Consider the following 13,406-nt stretch of genomic DNA (forward strand, 5'->3'; position numbering starts at 1 on the left):
TTATCACCGGATGTGGCGCTTTATTGCCGGATGTGGCACTTTGCATACTTAGTTTCTCCTTTTTTGCTCGGATTTTGAGCTTCATTGGATGTTAAGACTCTGTTTCGATTTCTAATAATATGGCTGCATGCATCGACTGATGCAGAGGCCGGAGGTTTTCCTCCTTCTCAAAAAGAAAAAATGAGAATCCAGAGTATTTACTTTCTGTTAGGGCTAGGGTAATTAAAGTTTGTTCCAAGTTCTTTCTAGAAAATAATATCATCAAAGCATTGAATGCTTATGAAATTTCACCTGTAGTTTCCTTGTTGGAACGGACATTTGTTGCAGCCTTTTTCTTGCACACATTAAGTGCTAAATCACCTGGACGCTGATGGATACCAACTATCTGGCCTTTGTAAATATCCTGCCCTGGTTTGACAAATAGTATACCTCTTTCTTGTGCATTAACGCAAGCATAAGAAGTAGTACTTCCACCTTCGAATGCCACCTGGATCATTCCCACTATGTTAGATATTGAAGAAAACTGTAAGCCAAATTAGGTAAATAAGTTCCGCGCAATAGGTAGGCAGATAAGTTTGTAAAAAGTCAGTGGGTAAAATTAGTTGGCATTCCCTAAAAGAACCATGTTTAAGATATAGCTGATGTGTTGACAATTTCGTAATTTTCAATTTTTGGAAGGACCAAACGAAAAAAATGACATGTAATTAACCATGCAATTTCTAGAGCATGTTTGGCCTATGCAGAGATATGTTGTACTGGAGATAGGTTTATCATGCACCTGTTTATATTATGCATAAAATTTGAAATGATATGCTATAGGATTTCAAAGTTGTCAGTGCAAACTCGGTAGTCTAATTTTACTATGTATATACTTGCTAAAATGTAAACGTCTTTCATACAAGATAAAATATATACAGATCTTGTGAGATCCACGGATTTATTTTTAGGATTCCTTAGATCCAGCCAGTGAAGGCGGACTCGTGTTTGCATGTCATGTGGGTGTTCATGTGTACGTCATCTCTGTAATAAAAAAGAGCAGCCCGGTGCATGTAGCTCCAAGGCAACAGCTTTACCACTGCACCAAGGCAACAACTTTAACACTGCACAAAGGCAAGCCTGGTGTACGTCATCTCTGTAATAGCACAAAAGAAATTCATAGTCTACGTGAAATACCTTAAACTCTATGTCAGTGCATTACCTTTAGTATTTTGCATAATGTAGTAGTCTATTGGCAGATTTTCAATTGTATTGATCTTCAAATTAGGATGCTGCTATCTGAATTATCATTCCACGCCATAAAGAATTATCATTCCATGTCATACAGAATTATCATTCCACGTCATAAAGAGTTATCATTCTTTATCACTCTTATCCATGCGTTGGATCAAGGTAAATTCCCGTGGTAATCTTTTTCATAAACCAAGTGATGCCAAATCGTTAATATTAGCCTATAGGCCTAATATAGCCTCCTTTAATTCAAATGAACTGGTTCAGAGAGAAGTTCAGCTTGTTTGATTTTGTAGGATAGGAAGCTTATTAATTTTCCTACAGCCACTTTCTACTCTGTTTTAAAAGAAAATATCTTCACGAAAAATGTTCATGCTTATGTGAACTATGACAAACACACAATCTCTTAAGAACTCTTTTGTGTTTCCTGCGGTGCATTCACGTGTTTTCAATTACTGTAGGATATAATGCGCCTCGACATCAAATATGTTTTCCATATTACTATATGTTTTTCATTGCGGCATTCCAGATTGCCAGTAGGTTAACAAAAATTAAAATTTACTTTTCGAGTTGCTACCAGGGTGAACGTTGAGCTTACCTTATGCTCGTCAATATATACCTAAATGAAATTATGGTGCATCAACATGAAGGCATGTATATATGGCCTACATAATTTATTTATTTTTGGGTACTCCAATCTGGTAAGGAAACCTGAAATAGATTACTATGACATTCCTTGTTTTTGTTAAGGATTAATATGCCATCCAGTGCAAGGTATATATATGCAATGGGATGATCCACAACTCGAATAGTGCAAATATCTACTCCCAGAAGTAAAAAATATAAGATGTTTTGGATATTTCAATATGGACTACATACGGACTGAAATGAGTGAACAAATACACTAAAACATGTCTATATACATCCGATTCAGAAAAAAGTTAGAACATCTTATATTTATGAACGGAGGGAGTATTTTTACAGCTTCTCCATCATACCTATAGGTGAATTTCTCATATTGCGTTCGTACTTGCAAGTAAAAATAAATAATTCCCTGCAATAGGATGGCTAGAGTGGCAAGGTAATTAAGTGATAAACTATTTTTCTCTTTCGATATACATGCGCTGTTGTAGTGTCACGTTTTGAATGTATCTTACCTACTTATTTGTCTATCAAATTATTTACTTGAATGAATCTTAGCTACCATTATTAGTCTGTCACAATATTTACTTGATCAAACTGGATGTACATAATCATCGCCTAGTTCATATTCAAGTTGGCATTTATTCGTACCAATGAGCCTTGATCACGTGAACTAATATCTCCAGCCCACGGGCCATAGCTGTCAAAGATTGTGTTAAGTATAGCTCTGCCCCTAGAAGCTGTTAGAATTGCATTCCGGAGCCCAATGAGGCCTCTGGTTGGAACCTTGTATTTCAGCAATGAAGTTCCCTCTGGCCTGCCATTTGAAAGGTCTCGTTATGGCAACAAGTCAATATCAGGAACAAGCAAGTTGTAGTAGACTGGCAACGATGCATGCAATATAGTTGAGTTGGAACATAAGTAACTTTGTTGGCAACAAGCCTTAGTTTCTTTCTCTTCTGTATCAAAGAAAAATGCAAAAGATTTTTCGAGTGAAGATAATCTAGAGTACAGCACGAACCCACTAGCTTCCATGTCAAGCATTTGTCCGCGCCTTTTCCCCAATAGCTCGACAACTGATCCCATATATTCCTCTGGAACCTCTATAGCAGCGATCTGTATCGTAGTAATAATAACAGGTTAGTAACATGAAAACTGAGAATAAAGGAGTTCCAGGTGTACCAAGAGCAATTTTAATGTCACAGAAGTCCTTAGAAATCAAACGATGTAAATACACTGGGAGTAGCGGGGGGAAACCCTTTCTTGGTAAATACACTGGGAGTGCCTAAACTTGCGCTCGATGGTCACTTTGGTACCTAAAGTTGTAAAATACACGTTTCGCTCAAACTTACCCCAACGTGCAAATACAGTGCAACTGCCCTTTCTGTCTGTAGCCCTTAACCTCTGCCTACGTGGCGCATATTCTGTTCGTAGCCGTTAAACCTGCCTATGTGGCGTGTGGGTCCCACTTATCAGCATATATTGGAATAATAAATCATTGTATCTCAGTGCAACGTGTTAGTCCCCCTTGTCAGTTGAACAGAGAAATAAATCGAACCCGAGAAAAATGTGCCAGGATTCAGACGTCAGGTCACCTAGGGCCTGTTTGGTTACCTGTGTCGTTTTTTGGCCTTTTGCATATGTGGCTCGGTTGGGCCTGGCTGAGTGGAAACAGCCTCTGAGCCACGTTGTGCAACTAGTTTGGTTGTCTGCATTGCACCGCTGAGCAGTTTTGTGCCTGATATTTGGACGCCTGCATGTGTGGTTTAGCCGTGAGGTTGTCTGCATCGCACTGCTGAGCAGTTTTGTGCCTGATGTTTGGACGCCTGCATGTGTGGTTTAGCGGTGAGCAGATACAAATCACAGCTGTTTGGTTGTGTGCAATGTGCTGTTCTGCTCACCCCCCCTTTCAAAAGTGGTGACCTTTCCACCACTTTGCGCCACACTAGCAAGCAATCAGCATATGAACTTCACACTAGCAAGCACACAACAGATGAACAGGACACACAATTAACACTGGCATTAGCAAGCGTGCAGTACCTACATTAGTAGAGGGGTAGAGCTGTAAGACATCAGGGGCATCCCATGCCCCTGCACAATTTGATCAGGGTGTGTTGTTCCTTGAACAAAATATAGACAGTTTAGCAGCAAAAGCAAAGACACCGTTCATACTACTCCAGTACTACTACTTAGTTCAGAACATCAGATGGCCTGGTCATAGGGCCCTCCGCAGACACGCTTTTGGCATCGACAGCAGATCGTGGAGGTTTTCCTGTCGTAGATCTGGACCTTCAGGCCGAGGTTGGAGGGCTTCAGGACAACAATGTCGCCGGGCCACACCTTGTGCTTCCGGCAGAAATATTGCCAGCCCCTCTAGCTCGCCACCAAACTCCTGGACCTGCACAAAGAAGTGGCACCACCTGCTAGCAGAGAGCAACACGACGCATTGAAGGTGTAATACTCCGACCAAACCCACCAGTTCCTAGCCGTTGCATGTGGGATCTAGACTGGCCCTACAGATCAACACTAGTTTTTCCTGCACACTTTGTCCTCACTCGTGCGCACCTAGGAACAACTTCCCAGTCAACCACCCATCCTTAAATTGATCCGAGCTGAGCACGCTTAACTTTGAGGTTCCTTTCGGATGGGCTCCCGGGAAAGAAGGTGCACTTTGTTGATATGAGTAGTCTACCATTCATAGTAAGCCGGGATGTCACATATACCCCCCCCCCCTCAAAGGAACAGCGTCCCCGTCGGCCCAATGGGACGTACCCTCTTGGCACACGTCCGTGCACCACGAGGGTCGGCTCTGATACCAATTGTAACTCTCCGACCAAACCCACCGGTACCTGACCGTTGCGCCCGGGATCTAGATTGGCCCCATAGAGCAACACTAGTCTTTCATGTGCATTTGTCCTCACTTGTGCGCAACAACTTCCCAGTCGATCACCCATCCTTAAATTTCTCCAAGCTGAGCACACTTAACTTTGAGGTTCCTTTCGATATGAGTAATCTATCATTCCTATTAAGCCGGGATGTCACAGAAGGCGAATCTAGATCCACCTTCGCATCACTGCTGGAAAGCCCTGGGGATGATGAGGAAGGCTAGATCGTCTTTGTTGACGATCTGCACATAGAACCGACACTAGTTCTGTTGGCTCCTGCTCAAGCCTCGGCCTGCAGCCAACCGTCGGCAAAGGCATCGCACCCGCCTCCCTCCTCCCCGGCACTGTGATCTTTGCTTGCCCACGGTCTTCAGGGATGATGTCCTCCACACAACTGCCTACCTCCTCCCCGGCACTGCAATCTTTGCTCACCAATGGTTTTCAGGGATGATGTCCTCCGTGCCTTCACCCACCACTGACTCGACCCCACACCTTCTTTATCACCTTGACAGTTAACAACACACGGGTGAGAATTGCACAACTATGATTCTGTCGAAACAGGCTTTCCCCGCTTTATATATAAAGCAATCACCGAACCAAGTACACGGCCGAACGATACAAGATGGTGACTTAGCTCTCATACAATGTCAATCCCAAGATAATCGGGTCACGCAGAACACGACTACGCTACCAAAAGAAAGCATTGGGAAAACCGAGTACGACGCTACGCAATGTCCTAAACACCTAAGCTCCATGACAACGCCCCCAGGAGGGAGAACGCCGTAGAGCGTTGCCGTTGCCGAGTCCAGAAAGGACAAAGGTCTTCACTCGGAAATCTGGCACGAAGAGGAGCACCAGGACGACGTCTTCAGGAAGATAACGGCGCCCGCAAGCGTCGCCATCGTCGGCAACAAAGCGCGGAGCTTTCACTCGGCATCTCCCCCGTGCCACCACGAGGTCTTCAGGACAGGAGCAGCAAGTTCGGCATCCCAGGTCCGGATCGAGGCAACGCCACTGCCAAAGACAGGGAGAACGCCCAAGCCACCCACCGCTACCCTCTCGCCGCCCACACGGCTAAGAGGGAGAACCACCACCACCGACATGGTGCCCGCCGGAGAGCCAACCATGCAGGCCGCCATCCGAAGCCGCCGCTCCGGCATCCACGTCCAAGCCGCCACCATCCATCCGCATCATGGAACACCAACCTCAGAAGGAGGAAAGAGGGGTCTCCTTTCATTCCTAGCCCGGCATCAGTCACGAGATTTGGGTCAATGCCCCCACAGTAGGGGGCATCCACACCTGCGTCCCCAGCCAGTCCCGACGGACTGGGGAAACACAACCCCGTGACTACCGATGGCCGCCGCCGAGCCCACTCGCGCGAAGCCTCACCCGTGGTCACCGGCGCCGATCTGCCCGACAGGATAACGGAGACCCGACCACCATACCCGCGAGAGGAGAACGAGCACCACACGCAAGCACATCCCGGGCCAAGCCTGACCTCTCCTACCCCAAGCTCAAGCTCCGATCCGCCTCGGGCCCTGAGCTGGCTCGCCCAGGCACGAACCCTAGATCTGGACCTCCGTTGATCCAAACCCCGGAAAAGGAGGCAACCACCACCACCCCGCGCCGCCAGCACCACATGAGATGAGATGCACAGCCCACACCGCCGCCATCCACCCACCAGGAAGCACAGAAGGACCCCCACCACCTCCCTACGTCACCAGCTGGCCGCCCGGCCACAGATCCGGCCGGATCTGGCCGAAGCCCAGCCCGCCCGCACCACCACTGGCCGTCGTCCCTGCGCACGAGCAGCAGCCTGCAGCCCGCGCCAGCCCGTGCCGTCGCGCCGCCACGCCACACGCCCAACAGTCACCGCCGCCAGCCCGTGCTGTCGCGCCGCCACGCCCCACGCTCGCGCCGTGCCGCCGCTCAGGCCGAGCGGGCTTTGCCCGGCGACCTGCGCCGGCGGCGACGAGGAGGGGTGGAGGAGGGGGGAGAGGTGAGGGGCGGTGTATCTGGGGCTCCCCCCGGCCGCCCGCGGGGACGACGCGAGGAGAAGGAGAGAGGACCACGACTATGATTTGAGCAATGGGTATTGGTATAATCAATGCACCGATCATAGCAATGTGCATTGCCTAGTTCAATGCACTCATCATAGCAATCACATTGCCTTGATCAGTGTGCACATTATACATGCACACATAGGAAACACATAGTATGCACATGTAGCAAGCACACATAGTCCTACACTGATCATGCACGTTCTACTCGAGCAATCCTGTCAATCCTACATAGCATGCACACATTCTAGGCAAGCAATCCTACACTCATGATAGCAATCATAGTAATTCTACCAATCCTAGCAGTACTAACAATGGTACACTACTCATAGTTATCGCCGCTTGGATCAAATCGATTGGAGGAGAATCAAATCGAATCGAAGCAACTACCCAAAGAAAACCTAACCGGTCCAAAAGTCAAATATGCAAAAGAGAGATGTGTACTTAGCGCGTTCGTATGTGCTGGAGAGGGTGCCGTAAAAGTGGAGGTGGAGCAAATAGCAACAAACCAAACCCTGGCGGGAACAATGGCCCCGCCGCGGCGGATATGCCGGAACCGCAGACGATGACCCCGTCATTACCCCGGCCCTCGTCATTGCCACCAATTATCGGATTGGGGCCAGAGCAAGGGAAGAAAACCTTCGCAGGGAAGTCAAAATCCCTGCTCCGGCCGCACTCAAGGTGCATGCACCAGCAGCACCCATCGACGTTGCCGCCGCAGCCGAAGAACTACCGGCCGCCGCAGGCACAGGAAGAAATGGTGACAGGTGGTCGACGGCCGCGGACCGCGGCCTCGTGCAGAAGGGGGTCAGGGCCTTCAGAGCCCTAAGCAACTGACGGTGGTCACCCCTCCCCCCCCCCCCCCCGGTCGGGCAAGCCATCGACCCAGTGGTTGCGGTTCTCGGGGTCGGCAGGAATGGGTGTGGGGCGGCATGGAGGTGGAGAAGTCATCGGAGGCACCAAAGGGGTGGTGAAATAGTGAGGTGTGAATGCATTTGGGCAATGAGGCGAGAGGGGTGGGACTTCCCATCCGTCTCCTACACTTCCCCAGGCATGCAGGCGAGAGCCACATGTAGCTCTGGAAAAAATGGCCGATTTGGCCATTCCCGCTCAACCTAGCCCAAGATTGCTTTATGGTTCGTGTGGGCCAGGAAGCTAATGCAGCCCAAGCAACCAAACGGGCCAATTTTGCACTGCCAGGGCCTGGTTGGGCTGGATACAGGCAACCAAACAGGCCCTTAGTGTATAGGCACTGTGCTAGCCATCGATTTGTGTTATATGTATGCTTCGTATAACCTAGAGGCCTTATCTCTTCGATACATTGTTACCCGGGGCCTCTTATGTTGTAGGCCTGGTACCTGGTTGTGGCCACGAGCCAGATGCAGCATTGCAACGGGGTGTTGGCGCGGAGGTCGCCGAGGAGGCTGCCAAGCTTTGTGACCATGTGCTTCATGGGACTGTACAAGGACACTGTGGGCAGCACCTCTGTGGGGGTGTCCATCAAGCGCAAGTTTAGGCACTCCAAGAACCTCTTTATCTCTACTACTTAAAAAATAAGTAGCATTCCTTTTCCTGCGAGGTAGAACTCTTCGTCAACCGGTTCCACCCCTCCCACCACATCCCTCCACTTATTTTTTCATCCAGCCGTTTTTTTTTTCACTACGTCATATTTGGCCGCACCTTCCCAGTACGCCACTCAAATCACATTAATTTACTTGCCTTTTGCAGCACTACATCAACTCCACCTTAATTGACTTACCTTTTGCAATAACATGGAATTACGCCGCTCAATTCCGCGCCATATTTTACCACACCTTCCCGTACGCCGCTCAATCACATTAATTTACTTAGCATGCATGACCTAGGCTACCAAATTATAATGGCGCCAAAATCAAAATTCTAACCCTTAGTGCTTCCTTCCTGCCCCATGCCATATAAGGTGGAATTACGCCCCCTTCCACCTTAACACAGACCTAGCCTTTATACATTAAATTGTTTTGGCTCCCGTGGCAAGGCATGGGTACATACCTATCAAATCAAATATATACAAAATTTCAGTTTTGTCATTTAGGGAGGGAAATACCTCATATGGCTCCAATAGCTTCCCATTTACTGTCTTGTTTATGACCTTTGGAGGTCCAATCATAAATTCATATCCTTCCCTCCGCCTGTAAGCAATTATTAAAGAGAATACCAAAATTAGAGAACATACCAAGTGGCTGATAATGTCGAAAGGTTAGAAGTTCTTACATGTTCTCTATCAATATGGTGAGGTGCAGTGTGCCTCTGCCACTAACAAGAAATGTATCAGCAGTTTCCCCATCTTCTACTTTCATAGCCAAGTTCCTTTCAAGCTCACGATATAGCCTATCACGAAGATTTCGGCTAGTGACAAATTTCCCCTGGGATAAAGCCAAAGAGAGACATTGTTTCAGCACTAAGAAAGAAGAAACTCAACTACTGTAATTTACTATAAACTATTGAATTAGAATAGGCCATTCTTGACAGAAGAGCTTTAATAATTAATGGATCATTTTCCACCACATTGGAACACAATGGAGTAAAGCTTTACATCCGTGCAATACACTGACTTCAACTTCCTAAGCATTTCAGTTTCAGGAAAGCGTAGTACTACTTCTATTTAGCTTACCTATATGGGCATACAATGTGCAGTACAAGCATTACTCTCATTTGGACCAAAAGCGTTATAATTAAGATTCTCTTAGCCAGTTTTCAAATCTCTTTTTATTCCAGCAGAAGATCCTAAAAAGTAGGGATACAATGTTGTAAGTTAAAGTTAACTTTTGAGACACCTCTTTTCCAACAAAAGGTGAAGTGTTGATGGAGAAAGACATTCTAACTGTTGGTTCCTCAATTTTGATAGTGGGCAACGCTGTTCCAGAAACTTTATCAGCTATAGTTTCCCCAATCTGCAAAGTTTAAAAAAAAAATCAGAACAGGTTATAAGGGTAAATATATACTAAATATATGAATGAACATGAAGAGCACCAACCATGATATCATTGATTCCACATACAGCACAAATGTCACCAGCACTAACAGATTCAACTGGAACGCGTCCGAAGTTCTCGTACACAAAAAGCTCACCTATTTTGCCAATTCTACAAGCATCATCTGGTGTACACACCTGCCCAATATCTTAATCAGTAGAAGCTATATATTGATTTGCTTTTTTTCTCAAACAAGGCCTAGCAAGATACACATCAGTTACGGGCCAACAAAGAAAACAAATGAGATAACATGGCTAGGTATGAAGATTATTATGATGGTTTCTGTTTATTAAGATTACAAGCACCTTTGGCAGAGAAAAATAAATTTCAAGTACCACCAATAGCTAGTCTACCGTCATTATTAAGGGTATCTTTGATTATAAGGAATTCCATAGGTATTTGGAGGATTAGAATTGTTAGGAATTTTTCCTATGTTGGGCGTTTGAGACATAGGATTGAATCCTATAGGATTTTTTCCTAAGGATTCCTTTGTACCATTCCATAGGAATTTTAGCATCCATTCAAACCACTTGGAAAGAATCCTTTGTGTGATGCAATCAAACAAACAAAAAGCATGTAGGATTCAAATGGGCATGACACTGCAATCCTATGGTTTTCCTATTCCTACGGCATTAAAATCCTGGAAATCAAAGAGGCCATAACATATTTAGTTTTTAAAAAGTATAGACTGCAATGATTTTTTCATTAACCGAGATATTTAATAGTTGCTCACATATATGCAACATACGGGGAGCCAATGAGAAAGGGTTGCACTAACATTTAACTGAGCTTCCAAAGAGATCTAGAGGTTACTCAGAACTGGAAATACTAAAGTGATTGCATGATCTTATATAGTTGATGTATTCTCTTAATACCTCCACAAACCTTAATATGGATAAAAAGAAGGTAACCTTAAATATAAGACTGAGACATATTGGTACTGATAAAAGCTGCTTTGAGGCATCAATTAGGTAACATTTTTCCATAAAATACATCTACTGAGACAGCGTATACCTACCGCCTTATTATAATTTATTTATTTTCCACAAATTCACTCAGTGCCATCACAATTGGCTTGAGTTGGAAAATAGCATGACAAAGAAGGTTGATTTCACAATGCTATTTGAAAGGCCCAATATTCGAGAATATGGCATCGCCGACGCCATCCATTTTTCAACTAGTTGCATGTAAAATGACCCTCTCCAATAAGCTCCACTCTGCATTTTTTCAACTCTAGTAGTCACTTTTGTAGCCTATGCACGTCAGTTAGAGCTCAAACTATACATCTTTCTCACCCAATAGTACACTTTTCCTGGATGTGTGCTCTGTTGTGCTAGTTAGGAACTAACCTTAAACATTCTTGGTTTGGTGTTTGGTACTCCCGCCTTTAGTTTCACGTAATACGCCGCACATCTACAGATCCAAGTTTGACTAATAATCAGAGCAATATGCACCTTATGTGTGAAACAAAAAGTGATATCACTGGAAAATGCTTATAAATATAAATCCAATGATACCACTTCCATTCCATGCCCCACATATTATTTCACTGATTGTCAATCAAATTTGATTCTTAAAATGTGTGGGTTCCTTTTACATGTTGTTGACACCAGATTTTGTCATGATACAAAACCCAATTAAGATGATCTTGGATGGAAAAAGTTTCAACATGAAAGTTCTTCGTCTCGTCGAGACAGATGATTTTAATATATAAATCGTCTTAATCCGAGATTGTATGCAAAAGTTAGAGCCAAAAACGCACAATGTTGCAGAAATCATGGAGATGGCCAGATGCCCAAAACCTTCTGTTGCTACCGGACTGTCCGGTAATTGGGACCAGACTGTACGGTCTGGGTCAATAAATACGTCTGTATCTCCACGAATCTGATGCTTGTGGTGGCGATTAGGCCTTCAAGATGACCTCAAATCAAAAAACGTTCAACACGAAAGTTATTCGTCTCGTCGAAACGGTTAAATTTGCTTTTAGGTGCATCTTCATCTGAGGTCGTTTGTGGCTTGTGAGACCCAAAAACCGAACTGCTATCTCAGACTTGCCTAAATCCGAGTTCATAAATAGATGAGAGGTGACGGCCGATTAAACAACACACAATCGAACAATCAATCTACCACTTTTACCTTTACTTTTATTCTGCCTTTGTTCTTCTTCCTCGTTCTTCGTTCATTCTTCTTGTTGCAGGGCGGCGAACCTCAAGGCCCTGGGGGTGATCAGGTCGACCTAGGGCAGCCCATAGCCGCCGCACGCCCAGACGGGGTTTCTCCCGGACGTGTGGGGTTTCAGGTCTACAAAAGCGCCCGCCGGATTGCTTGCGCACCGCGCTTCCAGACGGGTTTTCTTCGACGTAAGCTGCAATGCATCACCCTCGGCGTTGGAGGTACACGGTGACATGTTCGTGTGCGAACACACTTATTGGCGACTCCGCTGGGGACGAAGCTTTGAGCGGTCTCCAGCCCGTTCTTGCTACGAAGAGATCGTCATCTACGGTTTGTAATCTACAAAGGTAATATGAATACCCAATTCACTATTTAGATACAAATAATGCGTATGTTGTTGCTAGATCGTTTAATGAGCATAATGTGCCGGCTAGCCCTAGTTTTATCAATCATGCATCTAATTATGCGCAACAGCCGATTTAAAATAATCTTCATGCTCCAACTTCATATAATTTTAGCAACATGCAACATATGTATCCCAACTCCCATGCATCGGCAACCCCACAAATCTATATGCCGATGAACAACATGATGAGTTCAGTTAATCAAGTTGAGACACCACATGTAGGAACTTCCAAAGTATGCAACAAAGTGTTCCAACTTTTTATTCATCGGCAAATATTGCAGTATGTTAATCCAAACATGCCGGTGGATAGGGGAATTGGCCATACTACTACTAGTTATTCGGTCAATTACCCTCAAACATCATATGCTACACCTCATGCTACTAATTTTTTGGCACCATATGCAACTGTTGATATTCATAATTCGGCTCCGCACCTTCAGGGTTATGGCCGAATAAGTGAAACTTCTGCAGGAGCACAAATGCCTTCACCTACTACCATGGAATATCATGTTCCCCATACACAACTATAGAATTTCGGCAACATCTCATTGCCGAAAGAGTCTAAAAGCATCGGGGGGCAACTATATCCAGACTGGGTAATTGAGAACAAGCTTACATTCTCTTGGGATTTGTGCAACTATATTCGCCAGGAACTAATAGAAGGCGGAGGCCTCATGACTTTACTATTGTAAAAGCTAGAGTTGTGCAAATGATGCATTCGACCAGTGTTGTACCATCCAGTGTACCCCCTAAACAATTGCAAAGTGTCGGCACCTCATTGCTGAAAGAACCTCAAAGTATTTGGGGGCAATTCATGAGGAGTTGATGGAAATTGCGATGAAAAAGTTTAAAGGTCGCCAAGCTGAGATGTGGGCTAAAATTAGACAAGAGCAAGAAGCCTTGCAAATTCAAAAATATAAAAGTATTGATTCAGGTAACAAAGAAAATTCGGTTATTGAAAAAGCCGAATCAAATAGCATGTGTACCGAATCTATTGGAGAAA

At 45.1% G+C, this 13,406-nt stretch overlaps 1 protein-coding gene across 1 annotated transcript in view; it reads right to left on the reverse strand.

Moving 5' to 3' along the window:
• The window catches only part of LOC125513491 (putative elongation factor TypA-like SVR3, chloroplastic), a 39,538-nt gene that overhangs the window by 13,354 nt on the left and 12,778 nt on the right, over positions 1-13,406 (reverse strand). Inside the window, exons 7-13 of the mRNA XM_048678619.1 lie at positions 9,828-9,962; positions 9,628-9,744; positions 9,065-9,216; positions 8,898-8,982; positions 2,891-2,985; positions 2,521-2,686; positions 292-487 (exon numbers count right to left, since the gene is read on the reverse strand). Of these exons, the coding sequence (XP_048534576.1) occupies positions 292-487; positions 2,521-2,686; positions 2,891-2,985; positions 8,898-8,982; positions 9,065-9,216; positions 9,628-9,744; positions 9,828-9,962 (946 nt within the window). The remainder of the gene's footprint in view (positions 1-291; positions 488-2,520; positions 2,687-2,890; positions 2,986-8,897; positions 8,983-9,064; positions 9,217-9,627; positions 9,745-9,827; positions 9,963-13,406) is intronic.

Source organism: Triticum urartu, chromosome 6, assembly GCF_003073215.2.
Source record: "Triticum urartu cultivar G1812 chromosome 6, Tu2.1, whole genome shotgun sequence".
Lineage (NCBI taxonomy): Eukaryota > Viridiplantae > Streptophyta > Magnoliopsida > Poales > Poaceae > Triticum > Triticum urartu.